The 20,305-nt window shown below is 37.6% G+C and overlaps 1 protein-coding gene and 1 long non-coding RNA gene across 8 annotated transcripts in view; one reads left to right on the top strand and one right to left on the bottom strand.

Moving 5' to 3' along the window:
• ITPR1 (inositol 1,4,5-trisphosphate receptor type 1) overlaps positions 1–19,989 on the top strand; it is a 265,258-nt gene extending 245,269 nt beyond the window's left edge. For 2 of the 3 annotated variants that reach the window (XM_088134326.1, XM_088134325.1), the window contains 2 exons: positions 15,613–15,774; positions 18,892–19,989. In XM_088134326.1, coding sequence (XP_087990452.1) covers positions 15,613–15,774; positions 18,892–18,978 — 249 coding nt within the window. In that variant the 3' untranslated portion in view covers positions 18,979–19,989. Of the gene's footprint in view, positions 1–15,612; positions 15,775–18,891 lie in introns of those variants that run through there. The other variant, XR_015794923.1, reaches the window with a different exon arrangement.
• Positions 1–20,305, bottom strand: part of LOC148216737 (uncharacterized) — a 62,197-nt gene that overhangs the window by 17,012 nt on the left and 24,880 nt on the right. The window lies entirely within an intron of this gene.

Here is a 20,305-nt window from a genome sequence, read left to right as displayed (position 1 = left end):
TAGCATACATTAGTATACCAATTCCCTAGCCATGTTACTATGATGGGAATTTCTTGGGTGGGTGGGTGGGTGGGTGGGTGGGTGGGAGGAAGGAAGGAAGGAAGGAAGGAAGGAAGGAAGGAAGGAAGGAAGGAAGGAAGGAAGGAAGGAAGGAAGGAAGGAAGGAAGGAAGGAAGGAAGGAAGGAGCTTTCCTGCCATCACCATATGGCATATAAAGTCATTGGCACTTTTGTAACTTAGTTTTTCCTCATTATTTATAACTGTAATTGCATGATGTTGTAGTATCTGGAAAAAGGAAGATATGTTGTAAACAGTGCAGAGAAGCTGCAGGAGTTCCACTGGAATTGATCCAGGCTGTTCTGACTGTAGATCTCTTCCTGCACACACAGTAGCTTCGCCAAAGTGAGCAGGGTGAAATTGAAGACTTCTGTTTGATTCTCCCATCCTTTTGGCACAGGACCAGCCAGCATGCAAATCACCAGACTGCTTTGTGTTTTTTTTAGCTACAGCCTTGAACAAAATGGCTTGCTTGAGACAGGAACAGGAAAGCAAAAAGAATTTCTACCAGTGGGAGAAATAAAAAGCAGAGAGAGTTTCCACCAGTAGGAAAACAGATTGTCCAGAAGTTCAAGTATTGCAGTTTATAACAACCACAGTTTAACTCCAACATTAGTTGACCAGACAGATCTAGAGCTGCTTTTGAACTGCCACAAAGTCCTTGTATGAAGTTTCTTTAAAGCTTAGGAGTTAATTCTTCATTAAGTCCAAAAGAATTTCTGCAGAGTCCCCTAACTTGTGTGTGTGATGTAGTCAGGATGCTGTAGGAACTGGAAATTCTCTGTTAATCTGCCTTGTATAGTCTTTCAGACTCCAGTCATATTCTGCAGTTTTCAGTCCAGAAAGAAAAGACTAGAAAAACCATTTCTCTCGTAAAAGTTCTCTCGTAGAATTGCTTAATCATGTAACTTTTACTATCTTGGAAATATCAGTACTATTTGATTGGTGGGATATGGGCAGTCATATGTTGGCTTGCAAGATTGTCTTTACATTAGAAAGCCTAACTTGTATAGAAGAATATACATATATTTGGATAAAACTGGGCTTTGGTTGCCCTTATGTTATACTGACCATATCATGCCAAAATGGCTGACTGTGACATAGATATGACTACTGCTTGTAGTAGTTGTTGTTCTTATTTAAACCTGTATGCCACCTGACTCCCAATAACTCTGCGTGGTTCACAACAATCAAACAAAGAAATTACATTAGAATCAATAAAAGATAAAAGATGGCAAGCGTGACAGACCAGATGGAATGAAGCAAGGGGTCTCACCCTCCCTTGCCAACGGCCTGGCTGAAGAGCCATGTCTTCTCTGCTCTTCTGAACGACAACAGAGTGGGGACCATAGTCATTCTAGAGGGCAGGTGATGCTACAGAGAAGGCATGCTTCTAGGGTCCTGATAGATTACATTGTTTAATCAAAGGAACCCGAAGCATGCCAACCCTACAAAATCAAAGAGACAGGTGGTTCCTCAAGTAACCAGGCCCTTAGCTATGTAGGGCTTTATAGGTAACAACCAGCACCTTGAATTGCACCTGGAAACAAACTGGCAATCAGTGCAGTTCACGAAGCAGAGATGTTACATGGGCATACCAAGGCATGCCCATTGCTGCTCATGCCGCTGCATTCTAGACCAGTTGAAGATTCTGGGCAGCCCCATATAGAGTGTCTTGCAGTAGTCAAGTTGCAAAGTGACCAGGACATGAGTGACTGTCTGAAGGGCCCCTGATCTAGGAAAGGGTGCAACTGGCACACCAGAAGAAGTTGTTCAAAAGCCTTCCTGGCTAAAATTGATACCTGCTCTTTAAGCAGGAACAGCAAGTCCAGGAAAAAAAAACCAGATTGCGCACCAAACCTGAAGGGGGAAGTGCTACTCCATCCAAAGTCAAAGATGGAATATCTTCAAATCTGGTGATCAAAATACCCACAGCTGCTTGGTCTTAGTAGGATTGAGTCAGAGACGGTTCCTCCCTATCCAAACCCGCACATACTCCAGGCACTGGGACAAAGCCTTGACAGCCTCACTTGGTGGAGTCAAAAGATAGAATTGGGTATCATCAACATACTGATGATACTGAACCCCCAAAACTGGTGAATGACCTTATCTAGCAGTTTCATGTAGAAGTTGAAAAGGAGGGGAGAGAGAGTAGAAACCCTGAAGCACCCCACACAGGAGGGGCCTAGGGAGGGATCTTCCCCCCACAACCAACACTGAGTGGAACCAGCCCTGAAGAAAGGAAAAGAATTACTATAAAACTGTGCCCCCAATTCCCAACCCACCAAGCCAGCTCAGAAGGATACCTTGGTTGATGATATCAAAGGCCACTGAGAGATCAAGGAGCACGAGGATGGATGCACCACCCCCATTGTGACTCCACCACAGGTCATCAAGTGCAACCAAGGCTGTCTCAGTACTAAATCTCAGTCTGAAACCCAACTGAAACAGTCTAGATAATCTGGTATATCCTTTCTTTGTATTACTAAAACAGTTATGTAAAAGACTCAGTTGACCAATTTCATGAGTAGTGAGTGTTGATATCCATGGGCCCATCTATTGACAACCAAGGCATATGAAATATTTCAAATTGTCATGTAAGAGGAGTATATGGTAAAGAGCATAAATTATTATTAAAATGAAAGGAAAAAACAATATATTGTATGGTTGGAAACTGAGACACAGGGGAAGGATGTAATAGATCTGAATGAAAATCCGGTTTTATGGAGTGGAATAAGTTTAATTATGAGGGTAAGAACTAAAATGTATATCAGAAGGTATGAACTGATGTCATCTAGATTGTCATGGGTGAGTATGAAAGTCAGAGTTCATCCGTTTGTGACAGTTGTATATTACAGTCTAGTGAATTGTGATAATTAAAAATTCAGGAATGGATGTGGAGGAAAACTGCGACATTCTGAACAAATGCAATTTATGAGGGAAATTTGTGCTGTTAGGTCACATGCATGGATGAGTAGGAGCAAAATGAGAGACTACGGAAAAAATGATTGGACTATTTGGAGAATCTACGGATGGAATGGTGATTGTTGAGTATCTTTTTACAAACTACTCATCAACACAACCTCCTTGCCCTGGCTCAAACAGCACCATTTACCAATCTCAGAGAATGTATCCTCACAGTGGGGATTCCTCTTGCAACCAACTCACAACTGAGGTAGGCTAAAACCAGGTGAAAATGTCCAGGTTGAAAGTAGTATTTTTCTTGGGAAAATGGAAGAAAACCTTGCATGTGAAGATTTTGGTACTCGTGGAGGAGGAGCCTTTGAAGATGAACAACTTGCTGGGCTCCACAATACTGCCCCCTTCACATTCAGCTGCATTTCTAGATGGCTGCCAGAGAAAGCAAATATCCCTTTTATACAACTATCTCTCCCTCCCTCCCTCGTCTAAGACCAAATGCAAGTCTACCCCAAGGTCAGTATTCCCATTGATAATTAATGGAGGAGGAGGAGGAAAAAAATAGCAGAAATTGTAAGAAAGCTGCTTCTCTCCTATCTGTCCTTTTCCATTGTTTGATAACAGTAACAGTACTGTCACCAAAACCTATTGTGATTCTCTCCATTCTCAGAAATAGTTTCTTGTGTTTTTCAGGCAAAAAATGAGTAGGTGCTAGAATTCCTGGGAGTACAATTGCGAAAGGATCGTGTATGTCAGCTTGAGAAAGCTTGCCACTGGTAATATGTACAGTGTGAAATAAGGAATTGGACTATCCAGTCTTGGAAAAATCAGTGGGCCCAAGTTTTAAGAACTGTTAAATGTACTTCTTATAACCTAGGAATGAATTTAATTAATTAGAAGATCTTGTTTTTTAAACAAAGCTTTTACCAAGAGGGATGTGCATTTCTTTGTATTGGCACTATAAGAAATTTGAAGGCTCTCTGACTCATATCAGCTGCTTCTGTTGTGTCTCCCTTTTGATTTCAAGTGACTACATATGTTAATACAACCTTGGCAAAAAACATAGTAATTAAAGATGTAATTATGATGCTGAATTACATACCAGAAATACAGAATTTGATGCATTACGAAGAACTCAGGCTTTGTCAAGCCTAGGGTTTGGCTGAGAGAATTATTTTGTATATATAGAAAAAAAACAACACTCTGGATGTCAAGAGATGAGTTCTTTGTTGGGGTTTTTTTTTTAATGTCTTTATATTGTAAAAATGTGAAGATAGATTAATGTGTTAGAGAACTGAGCTAGTTGTATATCCATGCTTTATTAATGCTATATGGATATGTCCTTTTCCTTTGGTTTGGTTTTAGTTCATTTTAATACAACTACATATATTTTTATTGTATTATGACTGTTGTTTTTTCTTTGTTAATCTCACTATAATCTATAATAAAACATACTTAAAAAGAGAAAGAAGCCATTCCCATTTAGAAATGGGGATGGGAAAACCAACACATTCCTCACTCTAGTTCTTTCCTCTTCAACCTACATTCACTTCTGGAATGAATCAAACCAGATTCATCCATTCTTTCTACCCATAACCCCGAGATTTGATAGGAGAAGAGGGGGGTGAGAGAGAGAAAAGAAGGTAAGAACCCTGGCCAGCAGAGAAGATCTCTAAGTTGACAACAGGCACTTCCTTTTCTGCTGCAGAGGCTGAGACTCTCCAGTTTTGCTGTGCCTTTCTCAAAGAATACAAAGAAACATGGCAAATCTTAATATGCAAATGTTGTTCACTGGGGTGGGGGGAATGTCCAGTGGGTGGGTCATTTAGTTTTATGTCATTTCAAGCTTCTCATTGAATTTTTTAAGTTCCTTCTAACCTTTGCAAGGTGCTTTCCCTAGATTTTTAACCGCCCCCTGAGCCAGAAGCACTGCTGCTGGTGAGGCAGATGTTAGTAGTCTGCTCTTCAAACTCTGGCTGGGCAGTAACCTCAATATCTGTTTTGACCAGGGGGAGTTCTGCAACCAATTCCCCTTGATTCCCCTTCCCAATATAGACCACTGGCTGTCCGCTTGCTTATTTGCCATTGCTGAAGTACAGGAAAAGACTGGTTGTTGGGGGTAGCAGTTTTATATCAACATAATTTCCTTCTGTCTCAAGGACAGGAGAGCAGCCCGTCAGTGTGGCTGTATGGATAAGCCCAAAACGATCTGTTCATTTCAAATACATGGTTTAAATATGTTTATTTGTGAATTCATCTGACAAAGAAATCTCTGAAAGCATGAATGATTGGACTGTTTATGATGGAAGACTGAGAGAATGAGTAAAGGATACGTGAATGACAAGAATTTCTGAATGTGAATAGATCATTTTTGGTAGTGTTAAAGGGGAAAAATGGACAAGGAAGAAAAGAAAAGTGAGAGTGAATATGGAACAAGTACAAGAACTATGAGTGAAGAAATATTAGGTACAGTTAATCTCCCAGGAGAATGAATGGAAAATGGACAAAAGGGAAGTGATCTGGAAATTGTTTGGGACACAGTGAAAAGGGTTATGTTGCAGAATGCCAGCAGAAATGTATGGAGTTATGCTAATGGGAAGGATGAATAAGGATGCTTGCTGGAATTATCAAGGCTGCAGATAAGAAAAAATGTGTATAAGTAAGATATGTGTATATAGAAAAAGAACAGTTGCAAATAATGTAGTCAGCAAAGAAAAGTTCAGACTAAAAGAAGCAGAGAAAATGCAGAATGATGTTGGATTTTTTTAAGTTTTGGATATGGGTGAAGAGCGCTAAACATGGAGTTTCCAGCAGACTGGATAGAATAAGGAATAAAATGAGGAAATTATTTGCAATGAACTAAAGTAAGGGAACACTGGAAGAAGATATGAATGTGAGTGGTATGTTGAACAGTGGAATTGAAGCCAATGCTATAAATGTTAATGTTGAAGAAAAAAATGAAAAGTTTGCATAAATTCTGTGAGAATAATGAAAAATGGCAGTGCTATGGGTATAAAGGATGTAAAATACAAATATAGTATACTGATGGAGTTGCTGTGTGCCTTGTTCAACTTTTGTGTGGAAGCTGCATCTGTGCCTGATTTCATCCTATTTGGGACTCATTAGACATAAGTAGCCAGATGTGGGGGTTCAAACCCTCTATGAGGAATTTAATTCATGGAACGTCGCACTTTAGATGACTGTATACAGCCCATTGGCTTTAGGAGCTATCCAGGTCCTGGTTCTCAGTGGTTACAAGAAGGGATATATAGAATCTATCAAAATGGTATCTACAGTCCACCTTCTCTTAAGCTATCAGGAGGCATGACATAATGTAATATCCGTATTTCTCTGCTCTATAAAGATATTATTAAAGATTCTTCAAAGAGCCAAGGTTCATATGTACTACAGGCTTCTTGTTGCTTACCTTTGGGCTTATTGTTTATAGGAAACTGACCGTTTTACAAAATAATGAGAGGTTGAAATTCTTCAAAATTTGGTTTTGAAATGGTTTCATTCCTACTTAATACACTCCTCAGGCATACAGATTAATCAGTTAAGTTGTAATCTAAGTAGGAGTAGCTATGTTTTTTCTGCTACACTATCATTTATCTCACTCTTTTAATTTGGACTGCTATTTCATATTTTGTTAAGATGTGAAGCCAGATAATTGGACCAGACAGAAACCATATCCATATATCTGTATTATTGTTTATTATCCCTGGTTACATAGCCTTCTCATTTTTAGTGTTAAGTTTTATCACAATTTTATTTTAATATAGGGCAGAATTATATATATATTATTAATCCAATATATAGGCATTGATTTGTACAGTATAGTAACAGTATACTATATCATATTACACAGTTTAATATTAATATAAATTGTACTCCATTTTGTAGTTTTATGTAGATTTTGGTCTGACAGTGAATTCATAACTTTGGGCCAGTAATTCTAATCTAAGTTCTTTTTCTATCACTTATAAATTAGATTGTTTACCTTACAGATTTATATTACTATATGTTGGTCAGCGACCATAATAAAGGTTTTTTCCAGGGAAGAAATGGCAAACTGTTAGCAAAGCCGACAACTTGTGGTGGAATGAAGAACGGGTGAGTTAGACTGGCTCTTTGTAATTCCTCTCTGAACAAGAAGAGAACTTGAGATTTCCCACAAGTGCTCCAGACAGTTGCTCCTTGTGAGGAGACTGCAAGACAGTGGTCCCCAGTGGGTTTTGAGCTCTGGGAGATGAGGGAATAACCATCTTGCTCAAACCACAGTCTGTGCCTTTAAAAGGCCACTGGGTTCGCATGCTTCCTTTTCTAATCACTTTCAGAAATTGCTTGTTAACCGCTTTTCATCTATTAGGAACCTTTGGATCAACAAGTCTGAAAACACTGGCTGAGTTTCCTTCAATCCTTAGCAAAAGAAGTTTTAAATATAAGTTTAAGGACTTTTTTTTTTTTCTGGAAAAAATAAACAGCAAAAGGGTGATTAAAACAAAAGGGTGATTAAATCTGGACTAAGGGTCCAGATAAATTTGAAAAAAGATTTTGTAATTAATTATAAAGAATCCTTCCCAGTGGAAAATGCTTTTTAAGTGCCTTAAAAAACATGATAGGATGGGACTTTGAAGGTTGGACACTAAAGGGAATTAGAAGGAATTAAAGATTACACTTAAGGAGAAAAACACTTAAATTCAACTTACAAATACAGAATGAAGCAAAATATTTTAACACTGGACATACTGAAGGTTATTTTTGAACAATGGATCCAGAAGTTAATTTTAAGAGTGCCTGCCTCTATAGACAGACCATGTTTAAAAGATGTTATGGAAGAGGAAGAAGTTTTACCTGACAAGATTGAGACTGATCTGAAAGTAGATTTTAAAATGGCAGACTACAAGAATGACATGGAAAAAGATGCTACACTGGACATACAAAAGAGACCAGCTGATGTCTTAATAATTAAAAGGGATATACAAATAACAAACCAAATGAGTGACCTGGATAATTTTCCTATATTGGATTTACAAAAGAGGCTTGTTAAAGCTTTGAAAAATTTTGTGAGAAGGGATGAAGAAAAATGAAAAGAAATCAAGTTCTAGGACATTATTTGAAGGGACTAAAGATCAAGATTGTTAAAAGTAAAAGGAAGGAATATAAAGTTGATTTATTTGATCAGGGTTAAGATAGATATGTTATCTCTGGTAACCCTTAATGGACTTTTGCTGACATCAGGACTGAAATGATGAGACTTTAAGGATTTGTTTATAATAAGAGATGGGATATAGGAAGAAGAGATCATTTGTTGTATTTTTAGAGAAGGTGATAAGTTACTAAAATTGTTTATACTTTTGCTAAAGGGGAAAGACATTTCTTTATATATTTTTCATTTTCTTTACTATATTATTTTTTCTTTCTCTTCTATTTTCTATTTTTTTCTTATCTGCACTTTCATTTTTTTCTTTTTATTGTTATTTTTAGTGTGTATTAGTTTTTATTGTTTCAATTGTAATTTTTAATAAAATTACTATTTAAAAAACCATAATAAAGATTTTGATTTGATTTGAAATAGGTTTTTTTAAAAAATAAAGTTTAGAAAATTGCATCTTCCAAATTAAGCACATGTTGAGAAAAAGGCATTATCTTGGATCTTACCTCATTCTGTAGCACCAAGAGAGATCAATCTAACTTAACCTCTTTCAACTATTTGTGTCAAAACAGAAGAAAAACTGGGACTCTGCATTACTAGTTCTGCCCTTCTGTTCAGTTGATCATTTTCTCCTACATCTATTGCCCAGTATTTTTAGAGTGAGGTTCAATTACTATGGACAGGTTACAAAAGATTACTGTATATAGACAGTGTGTGTGCACACAGTCTTTTGTTAAATGATCCATTTTATGCAATTAATTCCAGCACAGCCACTCATGCTATAATCTGTCCTGGTTTACTTATGTAATCCCTTTAATGCCAAACAACAAGAACTAGGTTAGCAGAAGGCTTTGCATTGTAGTAGAATGACAGGCCAAAAGGAACCTCCTCTGGGCAATCCCTCAGCAGCTTTTCATCACTGATTATGTAAAAGCTCAGTGGTGCTTGCTTGTCATGAAAATTACTTCATCATGGGAAACAGCTGCTAAGCTAACTGTGAATTTCCCTGTAGCCTCAAACTATTTCAAAATGTTTTTAAATCACGCAACTCTTTGTCCATCCTAGTATTCCAATCATTGTAGCTCCTGAAGTTACCTATATTTCCTTCATTATTTTAAGAGTTGCTACCTGGCAAATTTCAGGATATCAGTCAGGTAGCTGCCCTGTTTTATTAATCTGCCTCTTCTTGTACAACGAAGCCTTAGGGTGGCACTAGCAAATTAGGTGTGGTTAAATTTAGTTACTAATAGGACAGAAATTAATTCCAGACACAGGAAGCAGTCAGCAAATCTCTCTCAGTTGTGTTAAATAAACTGGGGAGAAAACAAGTGGTTGGCTGGTTTCTTTCCCTCCCTCCCTGGGGTGGGGGGGGGGGAAGGAAAGAAGTAATGAGTGGCAGAATCTCAGCCATCTTGCTCATTTCACTTGGACTTTTCAAAAATTACTAAATAATTAGGGTTCAATTCATCCAAGCTTCTAAAAATCCCCTTTTGATCTCTTCCTATTTTTTTCTGAGCCACCTCATTCTAGAATCTGTAAAGAATCTTAACTTCACTTTTTTCCTTGCACTCATCCTTTCCACATCATGTGAATTGCCTTGTGAGTACAATTCTGAGAATCAAAATCGAAACATGGAAACAGATCTGTATGAAGGATTTTCTGTCTTTGTAGAAATAGTGTAAGAAGTTATTCTTGAATTCATTTTCCTGGTGATTCTAAAATACCATTCATAATGTAATAAATGTCCAGTTATTCATTTGCTGAAAGGAGCAAAATCTCCTCAGGCAGGGATATATCCCTTTTCTTTTGTTTTAGAGGAAAATGCAAATCTTCTGTTCTTGCAATAATTACTGCTGTATAGTAGGTATTCATCTTGGGTAGGACATTATATGATTCCTATTATATACTATGACCTCTTAGATTTTGATAGTAATGAACAATACAAATCCTCCCTTTGCATCTGTTCCTTTTTCCAGCAGTTTAAATCTTGGTCTGTTATCTCTCCTACTTTTATGAAGCATCCATCTAGCTCTTTCTTAGAAATTTAATGCATTCAGACAAAGTTATCTCCACCACCATCCCATCCTTAAACTTCTCCACCTATTCATTTGAGGGCACTGTCCTTTTCTTTTTCTTTAGTGCTAAGCCATCTGCTATATTTTAATTAAAAAGTTGCTGGGATGGGTGGGTGGGGGGAATGCCAGATGAATGTGTTAAATGGCTATAATGCCAAGGTAGTTGATGTACTAAAAATAAAATCCACATTTGGAAAGACCCCCTATAACCAAGTTCAGTGAAAGCATGGAAATGCATTTCTCAGAATGAATTACATTTTCCATCATGTGGGGCAACTTCCTTTTAAACAATAATTAAAAAAAATACACACACACAGTTGTGGATGTCTTAAAGCTCTAGCCATCACCGCCCCCATGTCTGAGATTTGGATGATAGCTACTTGAAAGGGACTTTTCCAACTTTACCTAGAAAAGAGCTAGCCCGAAACAACACTTGTGGTTAACCAGCTTCCGTCAGTGGCTTAATTCAGTTGATCTGTTTCAATAGAGGAAGCTAATGCTTTGCTGGGAAGAGGGAGCTGACAACCCAATCAGGGTTGTTGGAGGGTCATAGTAGGCAGTACATAACAATAATGGTATGTGGGACATCAGTAAGAAGGAGATGTGTCTGTGGAAGCAAGGAGACAAACCAGAAATAAGGCCTTCAAGTTGTGGCTCACCTCATATATGTAAAGAAGCTATAGCAATTTAACATATATTGCTTGCAGAATCAGGCATCAAGGGTGTTATTGAACTTGAAGAATTATTTGACTTGAAGATTTATTTCATTGTGGTCAACAACCAGAAGCAATGACCAAATGCATCAAAGACAGTCATATAATGTATTAATGGTCATATAAAAATTAAGACTTGAAATCAGTATAAGAGAGAAATTGAATAAAATAAATATTGTTATAAAAGCAGTGTAAAACATAAGATGAAATGGAAATATGATAAATAGAAATGCAATAAAATGAAAGAGGAGACTTCATAATATCACTCCAAGATTAGGACCATCTTATACCTTTGCTGTATATAGAAACTTGGCAGCTCTATTGGTGAGGGTAGGTTCTGATCTGCGACTAGGAAATGGATCACCTTTGCCTCACAAAAGAGTGGGGTTTTGTTAAGGGGTGGTAAAGATATGTCTCTGTTTAACTGGCATAGAAAGGGCAACAGAAAACATGTGAAAGGGTCTCAGGTTTGTTTTGACAAGGACAGCATCTCTCAGTGAATGGAGTCTTACTGCACCTCCCATCTTGTACTGCTGAGGGTGAGACATTGAAGTGAGCCAAAGAAAAGGCTCTACTGGGAAAACAAGCTGAAATAAGTAGTTTGCAGTTATAAAAGGTTTCCTGTCTGGAGCCCATCACTGAGAGCTGGCTTTAGCACCCAGATCCATCTGCCATAGAATGTCAGACTATTTGACAGATTTCAGCTTTAGCTCTCTCTCAACCTAGGAGCAGCAGATAGTATGTAGAAATACCACAGGCTAGCTAATTTTTTTTTCTTTCCCCTTTGATGAAAAGACATCAAGGAGAATTGATGGGGCCAACGAGCCATTAGAAAGCAGGAATTTAAGGCAGTAAGAGTTTTAGCAAACATAGACTCTTGCCTCTGATGGAATCATACCAGCCTCCATCCAGATTGAAGCATTTGAAGCACCGCATGGAACAGCACTCACTGGAATGTAGACCGAACAATGTCTAAGGCAGTGTTTCTCAACTTTGACCACTTGAAGATATGTGGACTTCAACTTCAACTCCCAAAATTCCCCAGCCAGCCAAGCGGCCAAGGTTGAGAAACACTGGTCTAAGGGCTTTAAATCATTGTACATGTATGCCTGTGTACCATATAGAATTTGGGATGCTGTTTTTGCTTCAGAAAGCTTAATGGTAGCAGGACTGTATCTTTGGAGTAAAAAAAAGCCAAAAATTGCCTTGGCACTATTATTGGTTTGGCAAAAATGGCTCCAATGTATTCCTGACATACTCTGGAGGCTTGAAAAATTATACCAAGGTATTTAAACCTGGAACTTTTTGACACTGGTACTTTGGCAACTTGATCTTCCTGAGAAACATCATCATTTTGGTCTTAGCACAATTGATGATAAGCCCTTTCTCCTTAGAGAATTCTGCTAAGACCCATCAACTTTTCCTGAGGCTCGCCTGCATGAGTAAAAGAATCCTTGCCCCATTGGCATACATCAACCTTGACTACTGAACTTGAACAAAAATGTATTGCCAAGCGTAATCTTTTTATTTGTCCTTCAGCCTAAAATCTTTAAATGAATACAGTTGGCAGGAGGAGGTAGCAAAATGAATAAATGTTCTTACAGAGACAAGAAAATGTTGTGGCCTAAAGAGGACTGTTCTTAAATAACTGATATTAACACAACATCTTATGTTTGCTTAAAACAGCTATATAACTGATCCTGGAGAATTAAAAGGCAAATCTTGTTGCTTTCCTAGGGCAGTGTTTTGTACTTGAGCTCATTTTCATAGTTTTACTTCTTTGTTTGGTTATCATCCTAACACTGAGGATGTTGAGATAAACATTGAGGGCCTGCACAGGGACACAATAATTTATCTAGAATAATGTCTTTTATTTATGTGTGTGTTAGCAGCAGCAATTGCTTTCCAAGTACAGCTTTCTCTTCCCACCTACACAAGTAAGATATAATTACAGCATTTTATTAGCTATGGGCATAGCTCTTTTTAAACATTCCTTTGAAAATCAAACTAATCTGTGGAAGTTCTATTAAAAATGAAAAGATGAATGTTATAGGGTAGAAGCAAAGGAGATTCAGTTGAAGGGATCAGATGTCAACTGCAATATTCATTCTATTTCCCTTTACATCTTTTATTGTGGTTGATTGGCCACCTCAGGCACTATTTAAGGAGATGACTGTATCTGCCTCTTTAGTCACTGCCCTGTCTGGATTAAGATACAGTGATGAAATAAATAGCAATAGCAAAAGTAGAATAATAAATGTGCCAGTCTAAACTCTTAAATAATAGGCAAATATCTTATTATATTATTTATTATTTATAAATGTGCGTAGCTGCCCATCTTACCTAGTGAATCTAGACAGTTCACAATATAGATGTTTCACAATTGATACAATAATATATTAAAAAAGTAATATAATAATTGAAGCCCCTAGAAATTCTAACAAAATTCTAACACAATAATACCCATCTCTGGGCCTGCTAAAAAGAGGAGTCATTTAGCTTGTAAACTCCTTGGAGACTGAAATACTAGCTTCAGTTCAAGTACCATATTAGTGCTGCATAAAGAAAATATACCGCTTAGAGATGTTGAATGCTGTAATTCTAGCAATAGCACATACTCCATCTTCCAGACTAAGGTAGGAACTTACAGGAAAAAGATGTGGAAAAAATGTATATAAATAATGTGTGATATACAGGTTTCCTCCCTCTCACACAATCTTAAAACTCATCAATAGAAACTAAAGTTTGGGAAATTCAGGATCCAAATACTTTATAGAAAGGGAGGGAAATCATAGCCATCAGATGGATGATAACCACAAATTAAGATAAAATAGGATGTGGCAAATTCTTTGAGATCAAGTTGTCTTGATTATTGTATCTCTGGAATCAGAGGCAGCATACCTTAAGTACTGGCTACTAAGGAGAAACAGTGGAAGTCCTCCTCCTGTTCATGCTTATGAACTTCCTGAATACATCTTGTTGGATACTATATGGCACCCATTTGATCAAATAGGTTGTTGTCCTGATTTAGCAGGGCTTTCATAACACAGTAAAACCTTCAGCCTATGAATGATGGGCAAGGGAAGCCAGAGACAGCAAACAGGCCCAGGAGGGAGTGCCTTACGCTCTGTGAGCTTTTCAGAGGCATCTTTCTTGCTCTTGTGGGAAGCTGAATGCTCACAGGCAACCAGGCTCCCAGGTATGTCATAATCTCAAAATAATAAAGCAAATTCTGAGAGATAAAAATCAATTAGGTTGTGAGGAAGAGTAATGCGAATGCCAGAGTGCTTTCCTAATAGCTAACTAAGATCCTCTATTGACTAGGCTTTACTACTGGCTTAACATGAAGTTGCAAGACATGGAACATGACCATATATAAAAGCCTGTGTTCCAGTTTCAGATGAGGTGGTGTTATCTCTACACACCTCAGCTTTCTTACTTCCTCCTCCTCAAATTGTTCTCTGAATTTTAATGTTACAGACTATATCCCCAACGTGGGAGGATAAAGAATCTAAGCAGTAACTGAATAGTTGTTAGTACTAGCCTGTATTGCATAAAGAAACAGATATCTGCTACTCATATTCCTGTATGTATGTATGTATGTATGTATGTGATGTGCAGTATTGTTTATGGACAGATTTCCGTGCCAGTAATTTGTGGATGAAGAGTAGATATGGAGTTAAAACTCTATCTGTGACTGGAGGTTAATAGGTTACACATTGGATTCTGTGTTCAGTCCATGTTTGGCTCACTGGATTTACAAAGTCAAGCAAATTTTCCTTCCATAATCTTACTGCTCCACAGTCATCATGTAAAATGTAAAAATAACAAAACTATTCAGGGCTCTCAGATGTACCCAATTCCTTGATTTACCTGACTGTATAAAATAACATTTGCCTTTCTAGGTGGTTGTTTTTGGTAAGAGTAGGAAGGCCTAGCCATTAAAATAAACATGAGTTCTTCCAGCTATTCTCCCCTGATGGAGTGGCCAGGAAGTAGACTACATGATGGCCCCCTTTCACCTGTGGTAGAAGCCCCAAAGCCAGGTAAACAAGCCCACTTCCTCTCTTGTGAAAGTGCCTCATTATTTTACCTGAATACTTTGAAAGTATGTTGCAGTCTCAGAATGAGGATCAATATCCTAGATTTATCCTTTCATTTGCAGGAAAAACTGAACTGGTTCTCCAGAGTGCAACTCTCTGTGGTGAAGTTTCAGTGTTCTTAAGCATTCAGTGTTACTGTTTTCTTCATTAAAAGAAGTTCTTATTTTAAATAAATGACTTACAGATTGCTTACTGGAAACTGAAGAAAAAGTGTCGGTAGATTTGCAGGAAAGAATTAATGGAGAGAGGAGCACATGTTTCCAGGCAATCAAAGTCTGAATAGAAATATTTCCTCACTACAGCTAAGAATTAAATTGCTTCAAAATTATGAGATGTAATTCTTCTAATAATACTTTGTTTTGTGACTTCTGAATGTCAGACTTTTCCACAGGCGAATATTCCAAGGCAAATAATTTAGAATCTGAGGGCTATTAGTTTTGTTTTTGTTTTTTTTCACAGTAGAAGTTAGTGAAACTCATCTTCAACTTATCCTTTTGCTTTTATGATTAAAATTCAGATGATCTTAATAACTACCACACATTTCCCTCTGTTTCTACTCTTGACAATGGTCCTTGTGTCTACATTTCAGGAGAGAAATCTGGATTGGTTCCCCCGGATGCGTGCCATGTCACTTGTTAGTAGTGACTCAGAAGGAGAACAAAATGAACTTAGAAATCTGCAAGAGAAGCTTGAATCAACTATGAAGCTGGTATCTAACCTTTCCAGTCAGCTGACGGAACTTAAAGATCAGGTACAAAACACAGAGAAAATATTTACCAAAATAAGCCCCATAAGGCTGATTGACAAAGGCGTAAACCTGATTAAATGGGAAACTGGGAGACAGGAAAATTGGCAGTATATACAGTATATTAATAAATCTGATCCATACAGGTGTCACAACAGTACTGTTAATTTATTGTCATTTTGACAATCCCCTTGCCACCACCATTTTGACTGAACAAATTAAAATGTATGTTGTTTTCGTTCTTGGCCAGGAGCAGTAATAACATTTCAAAGATAGTAAGCTATAGTAGAATAAATCAGTCCTGCTCTGTCTTCATTCTCCCTTAAAAGGAGAAGGAAGACTCATCATTTAATAAGCCATAACAACCCCAATAGAATAGTACTGAGGAATGTCTTGTAGAGAGAAGGAACCACAAAAATTTAGGTCCAGTCAAGAATTTTGGCCCCCATATTTTCCCATTCAGTACTTTGCACTGGCCTGCTTTTCTACAGATGGCCTGAAGATTTAAGTCCCCCTTGAAGGACCCTCAGGGATTCTTAGCCCCTTCTTTGATTTCATTCACAAATTAATAAGTTGTGACTGGTTATTAAAAGAACAAGCCACAGAAGCCCACAGCCTTTTCTCTACTTTCTTATGGAGATAAGCAAGTTTCAATCCTAGTTTGTAACAATCCTGTTTTATCTTTTCTTTTTGTCTGAAAAAGCAAACCACAGTATTTTAGATGAGATAAAATGGCATGTTTTGGGTTGCCACAACCTGGTATCAGCAGCTACTAAGCTTTGCATGCTGAGGGTAGGAAGAAAGGAGAACAGGAAGAAGGATTAGCAAAAATCCAGGCCTTTTGCCCATTTATTGTCATAATGTTGCATATACTGCAAAAACAGCCTTAGTGTGTAACTCCAAACAGATACCAACTCCCCCACCCATCCTTCAGTAAAAGACAAATTTGAATGGGACATAGAAGGCAGCTTGACACTTTTGTCTGTCACCTGTTTTTTTTAATCCAAACCCCCAACTACTTTTCCCCCAGAGCTCCAATCATATTCTTCCTTCTCCAATTTCTTCAACACTATGATATGTCTATCATATTTCAAAGGCTTGAGGACCATAGTTATTCTTGTCCAGGTGATTGTTTTTAGCTTTGCTATTATATGGTACTTTCAGAAGCACAGTTTGTTTCGGTATTTCCCTATTTGTTTGACTGACCAGTGGGGCAAAGCTCTGTTCCTATGGCTTTAAAAGCAATAATACTTCCATAATATTGGGAAGTACACCAAGGTTGCATGTGAAATTCCAGATGTTATAGACCACCTTCCTTCCCTTCAAGTTCGTATAAAAGTATAAAATACATAAAAATGTCACAAAATGCATTAGTTGACCTTTGCTTTGATGGCAAGAATATGTAACTTGATCTATCACTTCAGCTTCACTAGGCTTGGGGGAAAAAAATCATGTCTGAAGTTTGCATCTTCAGCTGGTTTAGTTTTTAAACTTTCTCCTTGCTGTTATGAAAATGAGAAATATGTTGGCTTTGAGAGGTTTCTTCAATGCAGCAGAAAAAGGGGAAACCCAGTTTCATTAATATGAAAAAATATTTTGGAATTTCCCCTTAGTCCTGTCATTGATTATATCCTAATCAAGCTGCAGCATGTGTATAAATTATGTGACCAAAGCAAAACATCACTTTCTCATTACAACAGTCTTCTCTAGAAAAGAGAGTATCTGGAAGACTGATTTGAATCATATCATTCTCTTTACACTGCCATCTCTTCCAATAGGCTTCTGAGTATTAGAGCTATCATTAATCCACACTAAACTAAATTAATAGTGTAAATATTAATATGTAAAACATGGCCACTTGCTGTTAAATGTATTCCAGGGTAGTTCAAAGTTTTCTGAATCACCACTTACAATTATACATTGAAATATGTATGGAACACTTTTCTTTTGTCTTTCTTCTTTCTTCTAACTTTTCTTGATATATTTTCATGTTTAACTTTTATCTATGCAAAAATCTTCAATAAAAATTATATAGAAATATGTGTGGAACCCTCTGGAAACAAAGGTGGAAACTGTTCCAGGGCTAGGAAGCCATTACCAAAAAGGTAGTCTTCCTAGTGGTTATCCCTCTCAACTCATTTGGCAGGAGCAATACAGGTAGAAAGAAATGGGAAAGGGGAATTTTTCAGGTAACCTAGTTTCAAGTCATTTAGGCTTTGGAGATTAAAACAGTCAGAAAGCTAGTATAGCTAAAAAAATAAAGGCTTTCCATCCCAGCTAATATTGCAGCTACCTTCTGTATCAGTTGCATTATTTTAACTGTTTTAGCACAATCCCGCAAACAGCCTATTACAATAGTCCACATCAGAATTTACAAAGCTGGTTAATCCAAGTAAGGTTGCAAGCCGGTATACCAGCCAAATCTAAAGAAAGTCACTTCAAACACAGAAATCACTTTCATCTCTAAAAGGCCTTGGGGGAAACTGCAATGAATTGCAGACCCAACATGATTCCAGTTCTACGCCTGTCAGAGTGAACTATGTAAATATATGCGGAGACTCCTCTGCATGGAGCTGAGCTCCTGGTGACTCCATGGACCTGCCCTGTAGGTTGTGTTGGCAGCCACAGAGAATGGTTTGCCATTGCCTTCTTCTCAGAAGGTCTTTTCAACTTACTAACCACAGGCAACCCTGCTTAGTTTCTGAGCTCAGACAAGCTTGGCTAGATATTGCCATCTACTATTTTACAGTATATGGACTGTGGGCAGCAATAATATTTAATGCACACATTTACAGCTATGGATAGAGACTGCATTCAGAGTTAAATCATAATGAGCTCTACTGGCCTACAAGGTGTGCTTCAGCTCTTTCCTTCCTAGCAGCACAGTTCTTTCTGTCAAATAACAGGATTAGAATTCGATTGCCTCAGTTCCTTCCGGCTCTCTCCAAACTTTGCGAAAGAAGAGGTTAGTTTTGTTTTCTCTAACTGTAGCAGACGAGTGCATCATTTGTTGCGAGCAAATTTTAGGGAAAAAAATGACCACAATAAATAGCAGTAGCTCATTCTGTGGTCTGACGTACAGGAAGTACTTGTGCCTACTGAGTAAACATTTCAATTTTCCAGATGACAGAGCAGAGGAAGCAAAAACAGCGTATTGGTCTCCTAGGACATCCTCCTTCTATCAATGTGAACCCACAGCAACCAGCATAAATTGGATGGGTGGCTTGTCTCCCCATTGTATTTCCTTCCTTACTTCATAACAGAGTTGAGATCTAATCCTTAAAGCTGCTTCGGTGTATTCCTGGTTCATGTAAATAACCCTAGTTTTTATACTGTATGTATAGAACTGCTCTGAGAAAGTATGGGGCTTATAAATATTGGCACATCATTAGAGGAGGATTACATTTGTACCTTCAAAATGTGTTTTTATAGGAAGAAAGGCACATCCAATTTGCACTTGGAAAAGGATTTATGTCTGAAATAATACATGATCTGTATTTTGTATTTAAAACCTCAAGATAGCTAGTATTTATGTTTTATACAATTGTGCAATATGAATTATGCAATCACACTAGTTACTTTAGGAATGTATCCTACAGGGAGTGCACATCTTTGAATCTGGTGTCATCTTACTTCATTTGCAAAACAGCATCAAAAGTCCACTAATACAGGCTGCTGCCAAACGCTGTTCCTAGTGAGGTCGAGTTAATCTTGAGAGGAATCTTTTTTGTCATGGCAAATTATATCAGAATGGTTCTCCATGGCTGGCAGGTCAGATATTTTTTGTTTGGTTTTGGTGGCCTGTTGATTTAGAAGAACCTAGAATAATGTAGAGGTATCACCTCAGACTCTAGTTTTCAGGTACCAATTCCAGAGATGTTACACATATTGTTACTGTATTCTAACAGAGATACATTTCCCTCAGCTATACTTTGTACCAACTAAAAAATAAACGATGCCTTTTAGGACCCTTAGCTGAGCACTGATTTTCCAATACTTGTGAAAGAGCCACTAGTTATAGATTGTGCTTTAGTTTTTCTTCACACTTTGTTAATCCTAAGAGATTATATATATATGTCATCTAGTTTTGTACATGATTCTCATTTTACAGAAGTAATCTCTGCTTTTAATAAGAAGCAGGGAGATGAAGAGTGCTTATTAAAGTTTGTAAATGCATAAATATAGATATTTAAATAAATGATAGAATAAATATGTACAGTGCTTCAGTGTGACAGCCTCATTCTTCGTAAGCAACCTGAATTCTCTTTTCATTATTTTATTTTTATTTATTTATTTATTTATTTATTTATTTATTTATTTATTTGACTTGTCCCCGCCCATTTCCCCACAACGGGGGACTCTGGGCGGCTTACAACAAACTAAAATCAGAAATACAATTAAAAGTTATAAAAACCAGCCATTACAAAAATAAAAAAGCTAAAAAATCCAAGAGGCCGATAGGGGCCACACTAGGCTGCTAAGGGGCCAGCCAACCCCATTTCTGATATCCTCCCTCCCCGCCCCAGGCCAGATAGGA

This window comes from Python bivittatus, unplaced genomic scaffold (assembly GCF_059951505.1).
Source record: "Python bivittatus isolate LINGU-HERP-01145 unplaced genomic scaffold, Pbiv_v1 ctg000080_np1212, whole genome shotgun sequence".
NCBI classification, from domain to species: domain Eukaryota; kingdom Metazoa; phylum Chordata; class Lepidosauria; order Squamata; family Pythonidae; genus Python; species Python bivittatus.
Note: the sequence above shows the minus strand (reverse complement) of the source record. Positions and strands in the feature narration are given on the sequence as shown.